General features: G+C 40.7%; 1 protein-coding gene across 1 annotated transcript in view; it reads left to right on the top strand.

Annotated features, from left to right (window-relative positions):
- LOC107221964 overlaps nucleotides 1-18,653 on the top strand; it is a 72,163-nt gene that overhangs the window by 30,461 nt on the left and 23,049 nt on the right. Inside the window, exon 3 of the mRNA XM_015661151.2 lies at nucleotides 17,999-18,177. Within this exon, the coding sequence (XP_015516637.1) occupies nucleotides 17,999-18,177 (179 nt within the window). The remainder of the gene's footprint in view (nucleotides 1-17,998; nucleotides 18,178-18,653) is intronic.

Below are 18,653 nucleotides of genomic sequence, written 5' to 3'. Positions count from 1 at the left end.
AAAACGGAAGGTTGTAAAGTCGGAGGGGAAAAAAAAACAATAAAAAAAAAGTAAATAAAAAATTTACACGACGGGTTAATTTTTGCAACGCAGCTTCTTTTTTAAAATTCTTTTTACCGTTATCTAGGGGGGTGGGGGGAAAAAATTGCGGATGGTCGATTTCAACTCTTCACCTACCGGCGTTTGTTAATTGATAGCCCGACTAAAACGGATCGCTCGGCAATTTGAGGGAAAAGTTCGACGCGTGGCTGCAATTGACGGTCCGAAAGAGAGATCGTTGAAAATTATCACGCCTGAGCGTAAAAATATTCCAATTTCGGGCGCAAGGCGGTTTCGTTACCAGGTGGAAAATCAAATTCGAAGGACGTCGACTTTGACCCCTTCGATATATGTTACAGTGTATCCTTCCCACTATCCTGCGGGATAGTTTAATAATCCCCATTTACGATAATCCAGTATAATCGGGATTAACTTGATCCCGTTTGCTCGATGGCGCGTAGCTTTGTCACCGCTTCGACGATATTGCCCCGAAGGCCTAAAAGACGACGCGATTCCCGGTTTGTGCTGAAGGAATTCAACCTACGGGATATTAATCGTCGATGAAAAAATAAACAAACATTATCCTGCGATAGATTCTGCGAGAAGTTGACTTTATTTCAGATAATTGGAGAGAAGGATCGAGAAAGACACAGCGGTTTTTAATTTAACGTAATTATATTCAATGTTGTTTATTTTGTCATTCTTTTTCTTCTTCTTCTTTTTCCCTCCGACGAATGACGAACGAGGGATGAACGCGACTTTCACTCCTTCTCTCTCTAACTTCCATCTCTCGGGGGTTTACGTATAATTAGACTTGAATTTCAAAGCCCCCCGTAACTCTGCCATATTTTCATTTCATCCCATGAAAATCCGACTAATCCCGTAACCTTACCCGACAGAATATCGAGCCTCCTTTCGTTTTCACCTTCGCATCCGAAACGACGTTAAAACGGCTCGAGCTTCGTTAATCCGAGTATTTGAGATAAAAAATATTCTGCGGTGTTTCAAAGCTCGTTAAAGTTATTTGAAAATTTTTGTCTCCAGATTCTGAAAAAAAAAAGAACATTAAACTACTATAAATAACGAACCGTGCGGTGTGGGAAAAATCACAATTGCGAAAAGTACGAACGCGCGGTACGTATTGCAAGCGAAAACTCGGAGTAAATTGAGTTACAGTTTCCTCAGAAGAATAAAGTCGACTAGGTTATATTACGTGTACATATATAAGCGAGGAGACGAAGCAGAAGAAGAATAAAAAGAAGATAAATGAAAAGAAACACTGATGAAACAAGAAAAAATAAATAAAAAATAAAAAAAAAAAAAATGTTAAAAAAACTCTCGCGCTCACTCTTGCAGCTGCTTTTGCTTTTGCTGCAACTGCAGCGACGAAACTTTTATATTAAACCCCACGGACTCGTCTTCAACCCGTCGCCTCGCTTCAGTTCAAACTATTCCCCCGTGAAACGGTGTTTTCGTCGCCGTTTATTCCCAAGAATTTGCGAAAATGCGATCTTGCGATAAAACGACACGCGTAGCGTTTGTGCATTATTTATTTATTTATTTATTTATTTTTTTTATATTCATCTCACGTTCGACGAAACTTTGCTTTATTTATTTTTTATAACATACAACATCGACAAGTTTCCGAAATTCTTTTTCATCCGCAAAGTTCGGACCAGCTGGCGAGTAAATGACAAATTGATGCGGTTTCGGAACGAGACGGAAGAAAGAAAGAAACAAAAATTTACAGAAAATTGAGCAAGTGGTGAGGAAATTGCGAAAAAGAAGCTCGTAAGTAGGAACAAGAAGAAAAATTAGCCGACAACTTTGAGGCCGTTTTTATTACGACTAGTCGAAAAAGAGAAGCGCGGATAAAACGAGTTGATATCCGAACCGGTACGTACGGAAGTTGAAAGTTCGTCATAATCGCGGATGAAAACACCGCGGTGCAATCTTGCGCTGCAGCAAAGTGCGGCAAAGCTTGACCCGATTTTCCGCAAGCTGCGTTATAGTTTCCAAGGGATATACGAGGTGGGAAATCCACCCGATATTAGCCGCCGTTTTCGCGATATTAAGAATGCGGCTATCGGAGCCTCGAGCTTTCATTATACGCCCCGGTTAAATCGACTTCTCCGCGTCAAAAAAAAAAGCTCGGATTATACTTGAGCGGAATTTATGCGAGGCGTGCGAAATATTTCTTATTCTCATAACGGCAGCTCGTTTATATATGCGTGTATATATTTAATACTTCACATTATCGGTCGTTAATGCTTCAACGTGGACTAGATATATTGCCGCAAACTTCAACGTTTGCCCTTCTCCGATTGTACTCGTATATTAAAGCACGTATGTATTTGTCGTTGGTAAAATGTTAATTTATTATATTTACACGCGTGCGAATATTTATTTATAATAATTCATGTCGCACTTGACCGTTTTCAAAATTACAAGAGAGACACGTAAAATCGATTAAGAATGTTGAGAATGAAAGTATACGCTCGATAAATCGATCGCCGCCATTCCAATGGGTGATATATGTATTTACACAATTATGAATTGAATCGCGAGGTTTTCAACCACGAGTTGAATTAAATTCGATAGATTGAACACTCGATTTGAATCAGTAATAACCATTAATTAAACCGGCAGGCGAGTTATTCTCTACGAATTAAATACGGTGAAATTTGGAATGAGGTGAAACTTTTTTAACGACGAACGAAATCAATCGAATGGGCAAAAATTTTCTGGCCATTAAAAGGAAGAGGTCCAATTTTTCAAGGGAAGCTTCGGAATGCGTTCTTAAACAGGCGAACGAAGAAATAACTTTTTGCAGATTGGAGGTGACACCGTTGAAAAACAGGTTTAAACGAAGAGACTTTTCACTCGCGCAGCTAGTGGAGGTCTATAATCTACACATGCAGCAGAACCAACGAACCGACCAAACGAGCCATGGCTGTAATAATCCTTGCGGGTGTCCGAGTAAGAGGAAAACTTTCTCGATGCAAATGTAATTAGTCGAGTCGAGGGTCAGCAATTCCTGCCGCGGATAGTAAAAGCTGCCGGATCGCGTTTTCCACGTACCAACAGTAAAATAACGTACACCACCGACGGTAAATTTCCACCAGGCCGGGTTTGAAATTCCCAAATTTGAGAAAGTTCCTGAAGCGAAATGTTTCAAATTATTTGATGGTGGAACTTGAAGTGAAGAAACCAAACTTTGACCAAACGTTAAGGTTTCGAATGGTCCGAAACTCGCCGCTCAAAGTTTCGAAAGGACGAAGTGCCGAAAGGGCGAGAATGAGAAAATTTGAAAATCTAAAGCATCGAAATTCCGAATGATCCAAGAATTTCAGGTCTGTGAATTTCTGGCTTGGCGAAATTTCACCAGTTTGATCTTTCCTTGTTTTGGATTTCCGATATTTTTGCGTTAGGAATCCTGGTCATTCGGCTTTTCTGTTTTTCTCATTTTCTCCACACCCACCCGTTGATTAAGCTACGCTGTGCGAGTATATTTTAATTTCCGGAATTTCGCTCTATCGAAACTTATTTTTCGGAACTTTGCTCTATCGTAACTTGAATTATCGGAATCTTGCATTTCGGAACTTTGATCCGTCGGCTTTCGAATCAATCGAAACTTTGTTGTTTCTTCAAAGTTTGATTCCTCAACTTCAAGTATCGCCAGCAAATAAATCAGAATTACGCGCTTTCGCAACTTTTCGAATTCGGAACTTCGACCCCATTTCCATTTCCTCTTTACTTGTCTTGTGACTGAACCATTTGGCTAGATTAAATAAAAAAAAGAAAAAAAAAACCGCTCAACTGAAATCCGAAAATTGTTCTCCCGCCACTCTCAGACAAACAGATTACACAAAAACCGTTCGGGATTCCCGATTCCACCCACACGAATCGTCTACATAAGTCGGCTAGTAATAAGTGGACAAGAATAGACGCTGCGGTGTTTCGAAAATAGTAAATATTAAGGCACGAGGAGCCAGCTGCCGACCCGAAAATGGCGGGAAAATTGCGAATTCCGAGGGAAGACGGCTGGCTAGACGGGCGGAAGATCAAAGTCTCGTTGCACCTTCTTTCACCACCACCTCTGGGTCTCCACTCTGGCATTTCGCGATCACCGAGCGTAAGACGCGGTGACGTGACAAACGGTGACTAAACGTGTTAAAATAGTGACAGAGGCCGGGAGCGGCGAGAAAAGGGGAACGAGAGAGAGAGAGAGAGAGAGAGAGAGAGAGAGAGAGAGAGGAGTTGCATTCCAGTCCAGGAGACCACCTTCTCGGAGTCGGCCGGCTTTCGTTTAGTCCGCGTTCCAAGTTTCGAATCGGGTCGAAATTAATCGGGAAACATTACAAATGGGCGAAAGAAAAATATTGTGCGATGTAACGAAGAGTTCAGTGCAGGTCTTGCGTATTTAACAAGTGAAGTGAATTCCTGCAGCCGATCTTCATCGGATGTGAGAAAATCTACGTTGTTTTGGCGAAAAAAATATAAAATTAGACGGGGTGGAAAATTTATTAAAATCGGATAAGCGAATTTTGAGCACGAAGATTGCGATCTAAGTTTCGACCATGGGTGGTGACCGGAGTTTGTTCCGGTGTCTGGTCGCCGGAATTGCTTTCTCGAGTTGGAGCGTGAAGGATAATACGTAGTGCAGTCGGCGGATAGCGAAGTGCATTATACAGGTCACGTGGCATTTTGCAGAGCGTGAAGAACCGATACGGTATTCTTGTATTATTGTGTCGAGGAAGAGAAACGAGAGATCGAGTTTGCGCGGAAGAAATGCCCGCGTGCATCTTACGGAAAAAGGATTATTACAAGGATGTCGATAACGCGAGGTTCGCGGGATCGAATTTTTTGGCTGGCTGAATGGCGGGAACGGTGGCTTTTTCCTTTAATATACGTTTATATTTATTCCGAATAATGGAGAAGAGTAATTAGAAAACAATATGCCGCAGCAGAAGTTTTATTGCGGTGATCGTGACAGCGGACGATTACCAGATCTCAGAAGTGAACTTTGTCAGTTGATTTCTTACAGAAATCTTAACGGCACGATTGTAAGAACCGGTGAGGAACCGATCGTTGGAGAGAAAATCAAGGTACGAAGGGGCGAGGTTGGAGTTACGAATTTCGAAAGGTTCGAGAGCGCATAATTATTTGGTCGCGAAACTTGAAGTTAATGAATCAAACTCTCACGAAAGAACAAAATTTTGAATGGTCGGAAAGCCGACGGCTCAAAATTCCGGATGCAAGTTTCTGAAAATTCAAGTTACGATAGAGCAAAATTCAGGATATTAAAATGACCAGGATTCCGAACGTAAAAATATCGATAATCCAAAACAAAGTAAGATCAAATTGGTGAAATTTTACCAAGCCAGAAATTCATGGAACTGAAAATCTTCGATCATTCGGAATTTCTCATTTTCGCACTTTCGGAACTTGGAGCCTTGATTTTCAGCCAATTCGAAACTTTGATTTCTTTACTTGAGCTTCGCCACCAAAACATTCGGAGTTTAGCGGTTTCAGAAATTTTCAATTTCGGAATTTCAACCCCGTCCCGTTATAAAATAATTTCGGCACTAATGTGAAGGACACGGATGCTGCAATTTTTGAAAACTTGCAGAGAGACAAAGAACGAACAATTTATACAATCTTGCCTCATTCGTTTTTCCGTATTCTAACTCAACTTACAACTCTGATTAATAACAATCCGCTCAGATTGTATAAAAGGAGCTAATGATCGTTTATAATTCTCTTCTTATTTCGTACAATTTTCTCCTTTGTCTTATGAAGAAGACTGGCAAACATAAAAAGACGCTCCCCGATCAAAAAGTTGGAGCTACGCGTTTTCCTCGTTCTCTCGGGGTTTGTTTCTTCTCTCCGAGCGGTTGAATACTTTCTTATCGTTGGTGAAAAAAAAATGTCGCTCTGATACCGAAAATATCGGACAAGAGTCAAGCAATTTTTGTATAAAAAATGCGAGACTACGTCGAAACTTTTTATCGTTACCGTGAATTGCGGATCTCCTCGCTAATTAAAAACTACGCGAATCGCGAGTCCCGGCTTCCCGTTCCCACGGTAAATGTTGACACGTTATAATTCAAGGCTCAACGGCCGTTCTAATTGTATAAAATACGAGTTTAAACAATTCATAGTGATAAAGCTCATCCCGCGGATTAGAGCCACGTACAGAAATCCGTACAGTCTGATTAACGCCGCGGGTTCTGCAAAATATGCTTCACACACACGCGCACACGGATATTAAATACGCGATTTTATCCCCGAGCTTACGTTCAACGCTGAAAAAATATGTCCAAAATAATAAATCACCGAAATGATTTATACATGGGGAATTCCATGCGGATCCGACCCTCGCCAATTCTGATTTAGTCGAAAATAATTTCTGTAATATTCTCAACTCTCAAACAATACGCTGAAATTTTTCAGATTTTTTATTCAGCGTCTCAATTATTCATAAATATTTAAAGTCATTTCGAAAATGACCTTGTTTAAGATTCTCAAAAAATTTTCACAAACTGTATCTTCTATTAAAAAGATTTCAAGACCGGTTCTATAACGGGCCGAGTTTTTCCCATTTATTTTCAACACGTTCAATTTTTTTGGCACATTAAACTTTTTTTTTATCAAGTTCATAACGATCCCGTCTATAAATGTTTCAAGTGAAAAGCCAAAGTTTTGAGATTTTTTCGGGCATTCTCAAGCCGTTTAAACGATGTTTCGGTTGATCAAAAAAATTGAAGGTGCTTTAAAAAAATTGAAATAAAATCTGCTCATTATGCGCCTGGTCTCGGAATGTTTGGAAAATTAAATAAAGTTTTGAAAAGAATTTTTGAGACTCATAAAAGAGGTTCTTTTTGAAATGATAAATAAGAGTTGTGTTCGCATGGCATTCCCCATATGCATACAAGTGTGACGCATGTGACACGAGTTTAAGTAAAAATCGTATTTCACTCGGTTGATTAACGCCCTACGTATATTTTGCGTCGATGAGCCGAGCGAGGGTGACGTCAAAAAATAAGGGCCACCCTAGAAATTTTTCCCATGCTTTTTTACCCTGTAAAACCGTAATCGCCGATGCGGACGATAATCCGTTCACTATATTTAGGCACAAAGGAGAAACCCCCCGTTCACCTTAACCAGGAAAGTACCCCATGGCCAAGGAGTGGCTATTTTATATGCATTGTATACGTATACAGTGTACCACGTACGGTTAGACATAGGCGCGAAGATATTTCAAACCGTTGAGCGTGATTAATTCGACTGGACTCGCCGGACGGCGTATAATATGCGTAATATCATATTCGTTTTCGGCGAGTGAATTTAAAGTTCATAAAAACCACTTCGGAGCGAATTAAAAAGAGTAAATAAAGTATCGCAATATTTCCCCGTTTTCTAGCTGCAATACGTAGGTTATATCGTATTCGAAATTGGAATCGCTTTTCTTCCGACTGGCCGATAATTACGTTCGTAGAATGACTTCTGATCTTCCACTCCCACTAAAACAATTTGTTTTACGCTGGAAATTCCGGCGTCTCAAAAATTTTCCTCAGTTTTTTTCTCAGGTGGGCGGATCAATCCACGCGTAATGAGATCCGATCAAGCACATCTTTCCCGGCGGGCGTTAATTAGTACAGCGGGTGAATATCGTGTCCCGGTAATTTAATTAACGACGCTGACGGAGCAAGCGATACACCTGAAATTCGTACATATGTCTGCATAAATATACGTGGCTGGAAGCGAAGACGCTTCGGGACTCGGGATGAGAGATAGTTCGATATTTCTCCGGGGGATGGAGAGCGACGAATTAACCTGAAATCGTCTTCAATTTCGTCAGACAATTATACAGGGAGAGAATACCGGGTGCAGGGGATGCTTCGCAATTCTACAGCAGGTTGAAAGCGGCCGGGAGACTCGAGACGTTTGAAACCTAAATCAACCCGCGCCTCACACCCCCCTTTCCCACCTCGCCCCGCGAGTGTAATAAGAGAGATTACAATTCACGCGAACACCTCAAGCCCCTCGAGGAACTCGAATTATTTTCTTAATTCAACCCTCTCGATCTCCTTCTTACACAGGATCGCAAATTGTTACAGCTATTAGTTCTCAGTCTTCGTCCCTCTGTAAGGGTGAAATAGACTCGCTTTTCGGGGGGGGGGGCGAGTTTTTGACAAGAAAAAGAAACGAGAAAAGGATATTCGATCGGAACCTTTATGATTTTATTGATGTAATTGGAAATTTGAAACGAATTAATATCGCGTTGTCAATAATTTTAAGGATATTATCCATCGCTGTATCGTTGTTTTAATGTTTTTTTTTTTTGTTTTTTTCTTCAAATTGTCACACGTTTCGATTCGTGAATCAATTCTATCGATGTATACAATTATTGTAACTTTGTGTTGCAGTAATAAAGCAAATACAGCGAAACATAGAAGGTACAGGGCAAATTTTTATATCCAAGTAAATAAGTGCTCTCAAGTTAACGTTTAGAAAAATACTGTTTTTACAATAATAGCAACTGGCACAGCAACCAAGTAATTTATCTATTTTTAACATGCTTTCATCGCGAAGAGCTAAGATACCCTTGTTTAAATATACAGGGTGAGAAAGTATTTTCTTATTTCTAATTATTACTATTCTATACTCGTTAAATATTCTGTGAATAAAGTCCAACTCGAGAAGCTTGAGTTTCATTCTCCAGCCTCGATCATTGTTCGAATAGAGTTAATTTTCCGACCTGACTTCAGAGCTGATTTTACCCAAAAATAACTTTCAAGTTTGAAATTGGGGCTTTAAACAGCTGCTGTGCATCGAGAAGCGTCTTGATTGAATGCGGAAATACAGTTGAAGTAAAAGTTGAATCCATCTAAAGCCGGGAGTACCCGATGTTTGAAATCAGCGAGTTTGAAAGCGCAGCGGGGAAGAAGTTGAGGGGCGGAACCCCGCGAGAATTTAGATAGCCTTTAGACGATCGCGAAAGCGCGAAGAAGAAAGTTCGGATGTATCTGAAATGAAATCTAAAGTCGTTTAATTCCTGCACAGAAGAAAATATCTTCCCTCTATACGTTGCATATATATATATAAATATATAGGGTGAGCCGAAAAAAAAAGAAAGAAAACGGGACCGATTTGAATCGTGAATAAAATATGAAACGACAGAATTAATTATCGTATCGCGATTTCAGAAGGAAATTTAGTTGAACGTTCATATTGAATGTTAATTTAATTTGTTTAATTTTCCCAGCGACTTTTTGAAAATCTGTTTTTTCCAAGAGCGTCTATCTGAACAACGAATGAAGATTTTTCATATTTTCAGACGCGAAATGAAAGATTCGTTCTTTTACTTTGAAGTTAAAATCGGTCCCGTCGTTTTTCCGCCCACCCTGTATACCTGCAGAGGCTCGATATTTGCCAGTTTAAGATTAAAGTTGTAAAAAAATATAATCCAGAAGCTATTTGCTCGGCTGTAGGTATAATAAGCAGTGGCGCTTTGTTTCCCTCGAGTGCAACGTGCAGCAGCAGCAGCAGCAACGCGAATGGCACTAATGGCAAAAGGCGTCCGTCGCCGAGTCGAGAGTCTACAATTTATAGTAATTAAGCTCGTAAAACGGCGCACACACCGTCTGTACCCTGTTATTGCGTTTCGAATACTCCGCGAGTTATGATCCTCCGTATTTCAGACCGTTTAAAACACCGCCGCCCTCTAGGGTGGGGAAAAGAGAGGGAGGAAAATAAAAAAAAAAAAAACATCCCCCTTTTCAACCCGCATCAGACGCAAGGAAAAAGGGGGACGAACGGCTAATGCGAAAGCCACTGCACCTCTGATCTTCCTTTTACAGTTGGAACCAAAGTGAAATGTCTTCAATTTTCAACCCCCTTGAGATATCATTTTTCATATTTAATTCGCAGTAATCGGAGTGAAAGTGATCGGTACGTAACGAAATTTATTTATCTGAATAGAAAGTCTGAAATTTTTTTAACAACTATAAAACAATGGCTCACGATCAAATATGGATCGTACAAAAATACGATCAGTTGCATGTTTGGCCAAACTATCCGGGTCAGAGAATTTTTGGCATCTCGTTTCGGTGCTCGGCGGTTTCAAAGGGACGAATCCCTGCGTGCCGGTCAAAAGGGCAAGGGGAGAAAAGGGACACACGAGTTTTCCCGTGTCGGAAAATTTTACCGTATCTACGTGTTCGCCAAAACCAGGGTTAAAATTCATTCGAGGGGTCGTGAAAGTTTTCTTTTTTACGCCCGAGAAATTGACAAGTCTGACCGATTTATATCCGGCCGAAAATTCTCGATCTCTGTTTTTCTCTCATACACGTTGTTATAATTATCGTTGTATCTTTCCTCATCTTATTAGTCAATTTTGCTAAATAAAATAAGCGAATTATTTTTATTCCGCAGGTGTTGAAATTCTCCTTTACAAATGAATCGGAACATCTTCGTTTCAACAATTCTCTATATCTTTCAGCTTTCTATTTTGTATCTATACACGAGCATCTTTTTTTTTACCCAGAACTGCCAGAAATCTGTTTTCGCAAAGTTCAGCCTAACAAACTTCTCGGTGAAATCTAATAAAACGTCACGGCTCAGCCTCTGAACTTCTCAAGCTTATTTCGTACCGAGAATACGATACGTGTTTGTGATGTATATAATATGTGTGCGTATATATATATACATATATATTATATACTTGAACTGTTTGTATCGTTTTATCTCATTAGCCCGAAATCTGGAGACGAGCTACTCAGTATATTTGCTGTACTGAAATTGGACTAATTGCTGTTGAAAACCGCTGCGGAAAATTTATCCTAAACTTTGAGAAATTCCACTTACACCCGTATCAACTTGAAATTTCAACACAAGACGCAACGATATTACTTGAAATATAATCCATCAATTTAAAACCCCTCGTATAACTCACCGAACTCTGCGGTGAATCGTTGAGACTGAATAAATATTTCGTATACGAGATGTTTAAATTTTAGCAACAACTTTTTTACACGTCAAACTTTTCTCGCTATCACGGTGAAAAGTTTGACAATGACGTTGAACAACATTCGCCGAATAGATCGTGAAAAGTATATAACGCAACGGCCGAACCTAAAGCCGCGATCCTTGCGATCGGAAATTCTGTCCTCGAGGAGGCAATTTTCACAACGTGTCGAGAAAATTCTTGAAACTTGGCCGGTATTGACGCAGCGATTTCTCGGCCTCCTCGCTCCTTAAACATCGGAAAAGTTTTTCGGCCGTGTGTGAATGCGTGTCTGTCACACCTACATCCGCGCCGATTCGGAAGCGAAAATTACGCGGCTAAGCGTTTCCAACTTCCTCGGCAACATGTACGCACGTGTATTAAGGTTCACCCACACATTGAGCACTCGTCGGATCGATCGTGAAACGTCCTGTTTTCGAACATCCGTGGAAAGGACTCAAGGACCAACGGATCCTGGACAAATACACGTGTTTATATACGGTGACACCGCAGTGAACAGAGACCGTAACGGTTCGTTTCTTTTCGTTCTTTATTTTCATCGCTGTACCGATTTTACTGATTCCTTTTTTCGCTTCCAAGCCTCGTTGACTCGAAGTAATTATAATTCAGATTTTAAGACTTGTTCGGGGGTTTTTTTTTTTTTGTTTTTAACTCATTTTCTTTTACTTCTTACGTTTCGTCGTTCTCATTTTACTGATTTTCTGTAATTTTGAACTTCATTCCTAGAACCTGTAATATCCTATAAAACGACGCTGTAAAAGCTCTCTGATACGTGGTGAGATAATTCGCCAAACTTTCGTCAAAAATCGCTTTTGTTGCGAACGAAGAATGAAAGGATCGATGATTCCTTTGGCGGTGCTGCCTGGACGTGTCAATCCTTAAACGATGCCCCGATTTTCGTCTTCGAAAAAACGCAACCGGACATCTCAGGTGGAACTCGGATATACTTTGTTTTTTCATACGCGTTCAAACACAAAACAGAGTTCTTTGTGGCTTTCAAAAGAAACTCGAATTGATCGAATAGCTTTATTCGTTGAAAAATTTTATACGAAAAGCATTTTTTTTTCTCTCCTCGCACTGATCTTTTTATTTGTTCCTTATTTTCATGGTGAGAAAAAAAAAAAAAAACAGGTTTTCTCAAATTTATGTAAATTAATATTTAAATTTTAAAGCGCGACGTATTTAGAAATTATAATTTAATTTTCCGATTCGTATTGTCACGCGTAACGTGTCACAAATAAATATGTACACACGGCATAGACGTAACTGAATTTGTTCGAAAAATTTTAGCCGCATTTTATTACAGGTAGGACATACACGTGCGAATATTTATAACCGTCGCAAGGCGATATGCTTCTATAATTTCTCGGGGGATCTAAAAGCCGTAGCCGGTTGCAATGTGTTTTATATCCCGCAAGGGACATTCGAGATCTTCGATCGGTCGGCTCGGTGCTCCGGACGTGTAATTTTCCATCCCCAAGGAAAAAAGGTGTCTGAAAAGTATGCGTATAAACGGCGAAACAAATGCAACAAAAATGTTGAATAAAAGAAAAAAAAAAAAAAAAAAAACCGTGAATTATCCTCCCGGGATATATTTCCACTCTCTTTTTATCCTCCCGTGTTGAATTTGCATGTTCTAATCTTGGATATCAAATTTACGGAGCAGAATAAAAAAAAAATTTTCAAAAAACTGCATGCATGTTGCACCGCCGTTACACGGTGCAGATATATCGAGAGTACGAATGTTGACACGAGTAACAGGAGACGATGCAGAAAAAAGGAAAAAAGTTGGAGAGAGGGAGGAGAAATAATGGTGATAATAATAATAAAACGAAAAGGAATTGGAATAAAAAAGCAAATGCGGTAGCGAGTAAAGGAGAAACCGTGCGGGCAGAAATCAAGCTGATATGCGATAGTTTGTACATCAACGGCTCGAATAAACAGCATCTCATGTATTATACGTCAGGTGTATTATTTTGCAGCATATAATATCAGCTTGCCGTGTAAAGTTTTCAACACACTTGTTTTATACACAGGTATACGTCTGGTGTTAGTGACGTGTCCACATTGCACGCGTCGCGTTACGTTACGGCTCGTCTTACAGTCCTTCGCGAATTGAATTCGCATGTGCGTCGATACCTGCGTCACCTGACCAAATTGATTATCGATAACTCGCGAGAAATGAATTGGAAACGGGTGAATCGGTGTTGCGAGCAGTGGTGGAAGATTGCGGGAGACCAAAAAGTCTCCGAAGTCTGTCCGAAGTATCAGCCGATCTCAATTTTTAATTTCGGAACTTTCATTTTTCTACATCTTCACATTCTGTGCTTTATTCATTCGGGAATGCAGACTGCAATGAAAATGGTTTTTCAGATAAAAGAGGTTTTGGTTAAATGAACTTTTGGGAAAACAGTTATTCTACTAGGTGATTTATCGAAACTCCCCATTACGTTGCACTGATTATTTGTAATTTTCAAAATTCGTGTCTCGAAAATTTCGGGTTTTCGACCAGTCGATTCCTCGACTTTTCGCTCTTCCGAGATTTTAAGCCCCACCCAAAGAAAAAGATGGAAAAGAAAAGAAAAGTAGAGAAAAAAAAAGACAGTGAAAAGGAAAATGCGCAAACATTGTAAAACAGAGATTTTTACTTCTGCAAAAGGAAGTAGAACGGGCGGGGAAGAGAAAAAGAAAAATTCACCCCACATTTTAATGTTATCCCAACCGTTGTGTAAATTTCGTGTATATAACCGCAGGCGGTCTAGTTGAAGAGGAAAATGGAGAATGAGTGATACAACGTACGTGCTTCGAGTTCAGCCTCCGTTTTTCCTTTTCTCTTTCTTTCTCTTTGCGTTCGCTGCTTTTTGCATTTTTTTCGTTCCTCATTTTTATTTTTTCCAACCGTCACGCCACCGAGCGGAGGGAAGAATATTTTCACCGCGTGAATATTCAGCAGCGCGTGTACCGAGGATATCGTTGATAGGAGTTGGGAACAAAACTCGGGACGATACACTGACTCGTTTTGCAGTTCCGAGCTTCCGGTTTTAACATCCGGACCGTTTAGGGAACGACGGTGCAATTTTCACCAGGCTCAAAGTCGGTAAACCGAAAACGTATACGGTTTGGAAAAAAAAGTTTGTCAATATTTGTCCTACGTTTTTTTTTAAATATTTTTTTCCCCACTTTTGCTGTTCTTATTACCGTTTAACATCGAGTTTTATACGATTTCCGCAATTTTCCATCCTTGGCAAAATATCGGAGTCGTTTTAGGGAATCAAAGTGGATATTACCGAACTTCAACCCTTCGTGGGGCGAGATAAAAATCGCTTCCTCTTTTCCCGGCCGTACACAACCCTCGATGTCCATCGTTCGATCTGTGTTCGTCATGTCCCGCGTAGATGTGCGGACTTTGTTCGAAGGGTTGGGGGTAGTTTTGCGGGGCGCCAGCTCGTCGAACATCGCCGAACACAATCGCCTAACGCGGCTGTGTATAATAACTGATATACAGAAAAAAGTATACGGCACGTCGAAGGATAATAATAATGATAAGAATAATAATAGTAATAGCGATACCGACAACATTTGCATATTGTAATAACAGCGAAACGTCTGGGGGAGAAAAATTGAGAGATAAGATAACCACGCTGATTCCTTATAATTCGCGGATTTGTCAGCACCAAAAAGGCCCGCGGCTTCCGGTAAAAGATGATCTTCCGTGGACCGGAAACGTACTCAATCACCGATCGTTTTTGATTTTTTTTTTTTTTTTTATCTCCAAGTATAAACCAGACTGCAGCAACTCGATGGAACGGGGTTGAAATTCTGAATTTGAAAGGTTCCGAAAGAGCCACATTCCGAAATATTTGATGGCGAAACTTGAAGTTAAGAAATCAAAGTTTGAGGGAACATCAAAGTTCCGAAAGTGCGAAAATGAGAAAATTTGAAAATCTGAAGCATCGAAATTCCGAGTGATCCAAGATTTTTAGTTCCATGAATTTCTGGCTTGGTGAAATTTCACCACTTTCTTTGTTTTGGATTTTCCATATTTTTACGTTTGTAACCCTGGTCATTCCGACTTTCGGTTTTTCCAATATTTTTTACACCCACTCGTCGAGTAAACCGCGCTGTGCGATTATGTTTTAATTTTCGGAATGTTACTTTATGGTAACTTTACTTTTTGTAACTCTGCTCTACCGTAACATGAATTTCCGGAACTTCGAACCATCGGCCTTCCGACCATTCGAAACTCTGTTGTTTTTTCAAAGTATGATTTCTTAACTTAAAGTTTCGCGATCAAATAATTCGGAATTAGGCGCTTTCGGAACTTCATCCCCTCTGAATCTGATTTCAAATTCAGCCCCTCGGTTCATCATCCCTCACGGAAATATCGAGCGAGCTGCAAAACACGGTAGCTGGAGTCAAGTGTTATTCAGAGAGGAAGAGAGAAGGGCAAGAGTAACAAAGGTGAGGATTCTGAAGTCCGAAGAGAATGGCTACTGCCACTCAAAAAGGGGTGGAGGGCGGACTCCCTTCGTTCTTTTATCATTCCGACGAAGGTGCAGAGAGCGCCGAGGGCACTCAGTGAGCACGAGAGTTCTCGACTTGACTCTCTCTCTCTCTCTCTCTCTCTCTCTCTCTCTCTCTCTCTCTCTCTCTCTTTTTGCTCTCAGCGAGGTATCATGCCTGCTTACAAGTGAGCTTAATAAACAGCCCGGCCTCGAGAGCGCGCGAAACAAATCGCGATTTTTACCCCCGGCATGAAACTTTTCGGCGAGCTTTCACCCCCTCCTTATAAGACTTTTCTCCCGTCAACCGAGACGTGGACTTTAATGCCTGAGGGACAGTCTTGTTGCCTACAGATTGCGGAGGTATGCTTTATCGCTGAACCCTCTGAAGAATTCACCCGCCAAACGGAGGACGAAGGACGACGTCCTGCTGAGAAAAAAAAAAAAAACTTGGGGGAATTAGGAGGGAAAACTTATTCGACAGCTGTCTTGTTTTCACCGGAATTGTTTCCGCGGCAACTTGTAGACTTTAAGCTGTGTGCGTCGTGCGTCACGGACTCGCTGCGAACTGGAGAAACGGGCTTTTTCAACGTTTTTTTTTTTTGCATTCCTGCTTTGGTTAGTTATTTTTTATTTTTTTTTTTTTATTTTTTTATTTTTTTTTTGTTTTTCATTATTTTCCCCCCAGATCACGGCGAACTTGCATCGCCGACGTCGATGTTTCGCTCCCCATTCGTTTCCTGGACATTGAAAAATGATCTCTTTCTTCTGCTGCCCGCGTCTCTGAATCGGGTTAATATTTTAAACCACTCGAGCCACCCGAAAGGCCAAAACCACCACCCCAGCTTTTGGCCCCATCCTCGGTACCGTGTCAGTGAAAAACTTGATTTTCTGAGGGGAAAAAATGTCCGAAATACGTCGGTACGTTGAGTCAACCCTAAAGAACCTCAAAGTGGATCCGTAATTGTGGAGAATTGCAAAAATTGCGAGGTTTTAGCAAAAGCTCTGTAATAAGTCCAATTAATTACCGGTATCTTTTAATTACTCGATGCTTTAATCCGGCTTAATCAATTCACCTTTCACCGTCCGCGAAAAAACCTCTCGTTGTTAAGCGTATAAATCTCTCGACGTTTCATCCGCTGCAGTCTTCGCTGTGCAGGATCATTCTACTATTATGTGCAGATATTTTAATCGGGTAGAAAAGAAATCGCCAAGAAAGCTGCTCCTTGAGCCAACCTCTCGAAATTTCCAGCTATCTCTTTCGCCCTAAAAGTTTTCCCCTTTTTTTCCCCGCTTCGCGGCGGCTTTCATTATTCCCGTACATAGCGTATTCCGCGATAACCGCGCTTCCAGAGCTTGCAACGAAAAGCGTATAGGTATACAATGAGAGCACTTCCACCATATAGATTCGGCATTCCACCTGGACCGTGTTCAGTTTTCTTCTTTCCGGTTCTATAAACTGGGGTTCTCGGTATTCGCGGAAATTCACGATTCTTGGCAAAGGATCCCAGGATTACGGATAACGCGGTGAATAAATATCAGAGACGATTTTCACGGCGTGGGAATGCCAAATTTTTTTCCTACATTTTCTCTCATTCTTTGTTTGATACCCCGCCCCCCGGTTTAATTAAACTGATCCGACAAAGCTTTTATCGGAAATTATTAAACACTCGGAATCGTTCCTCGATTTTTATCCTCCGTTCTATTCACTCGCACATTCTTAATTCATTCCATTCATTTTCCCCTATCGCTTAATTATCCACTTATCAAGCATTTCATTCGCATTCGCGAGGATCTATGAATAAAATACGAAAAAATTTGCTACCCCAATTTTCACCGCGAAGTGGCTCATGCAGTTTTTAAATATAATTTCATCTCAATTTCCAGGAAGACTTTACACGTATAGTTGTACGTGGTTCCTGCTCTCGGGTCCTTTTCACTGCGGGCAGTTAATAATGCGCAAGCTCCTCTTACCGCAGTTTTCTTTCATTATAACAAGTGGTCAGCAGCAGCAGGTCTCGGTTAGAGCAACGAGGTCTAATCCCAGGCAATTAGTCTTCGCCCGGTTTTACCTCCAGGACTATTTTGTTCCTTTTATTTTATTTTTTTTACTTTTTTTATTTTTTCCCGTTCCGTCTCGTTTTTAGGACGATAAAGAAAGCCTCACGGTCAGCATTAGGTAATAAATAGGAGAAAAACACGAGCCCCTAATTAACACTCGTTGCGTAAAATTTGGCCGTTTATTCTGCCAGAGATAGCAGTTTAAACCGAATTCAGTCAAAAATTATCACAATTGTAATTCGTTGCTTGCAAATGATATGTATGTTTTTACCATATGATTGAGAGAAAAACAAATAAACGAAATGAAAGTTGAATCTACGAAGGCAGGAAGTTAACTTTCCGTCTCTTTTATGGCTTGTTTAAGGAATTGGAGCGAAGCTACACCCTCTCAACACCTGGAGGCGGAAGTCCGATATGTTGTCCACCTTGCAGCCCGCCACCAGCACCAACGGCTTACATTTCGAGCGCCAGAGCGTCGTCTCGTCGTCTGGGAGTCGGAGGACCTTCATCCCCGGAAAGAGATCCGCTTGGAAGATTGCTCAGGTTAGCTTGAATCGGTGTATTTTTGTCTATTTATTTTATTTTTTTTTTTTCTTTAGAATTAACGAGAGCAACGAAGTGGAGAAAGTAGTCGGTTTCGGTCTTTACTGACCGAAAATCCGGACGGCACGGTGCAACTTTGAACTAAAACGCGTTTCCGGACTTTTGAAATTTCGCGAACCGAACTCGGATAGTCAGCCGTTTGTCAATTGTAACAGTTTCCATCCAACCTTCGACCGAAACTCGGCCGGCATTCTGCGACCGGAACATCGTTTAATCTTCGACGATCCGCAGAGTGCAAAACTCTACAAATTGAAATTTGTCGAACGTACTTTTGCGAAGTCGGGATCGGACTCGTATATTGTGCGAATATTACAGAAGCGTGTTTTCCGTCCAACAAGGCATCGTTTCTGCGGTAGGTAAATAAATTCAAGAAAAAAGAAAGAAGCAATCAATAAGTGAATATAAATGAGGAATAA

This window comes from Neodiprion lecontei, chromosome 4 (genome assembly GCF_021901455.1).
Source record: "Neodiprion lecontei isolate iyNeoLeco1 chromosome 4, iyNeoLeco1.1, whole genome shotgun sequence".
Lineage (NCBI taxonomy): Eukaryota > Metazoa > Arthropoda > Insecta > Hymenoptera > Diprionidae > Neodiprion > Neodiprion lecontei.
Note: the sequence above shows the minus strand (reverse complement) of the source record. Positions and strands in the feature narration are given on the sequence as shown.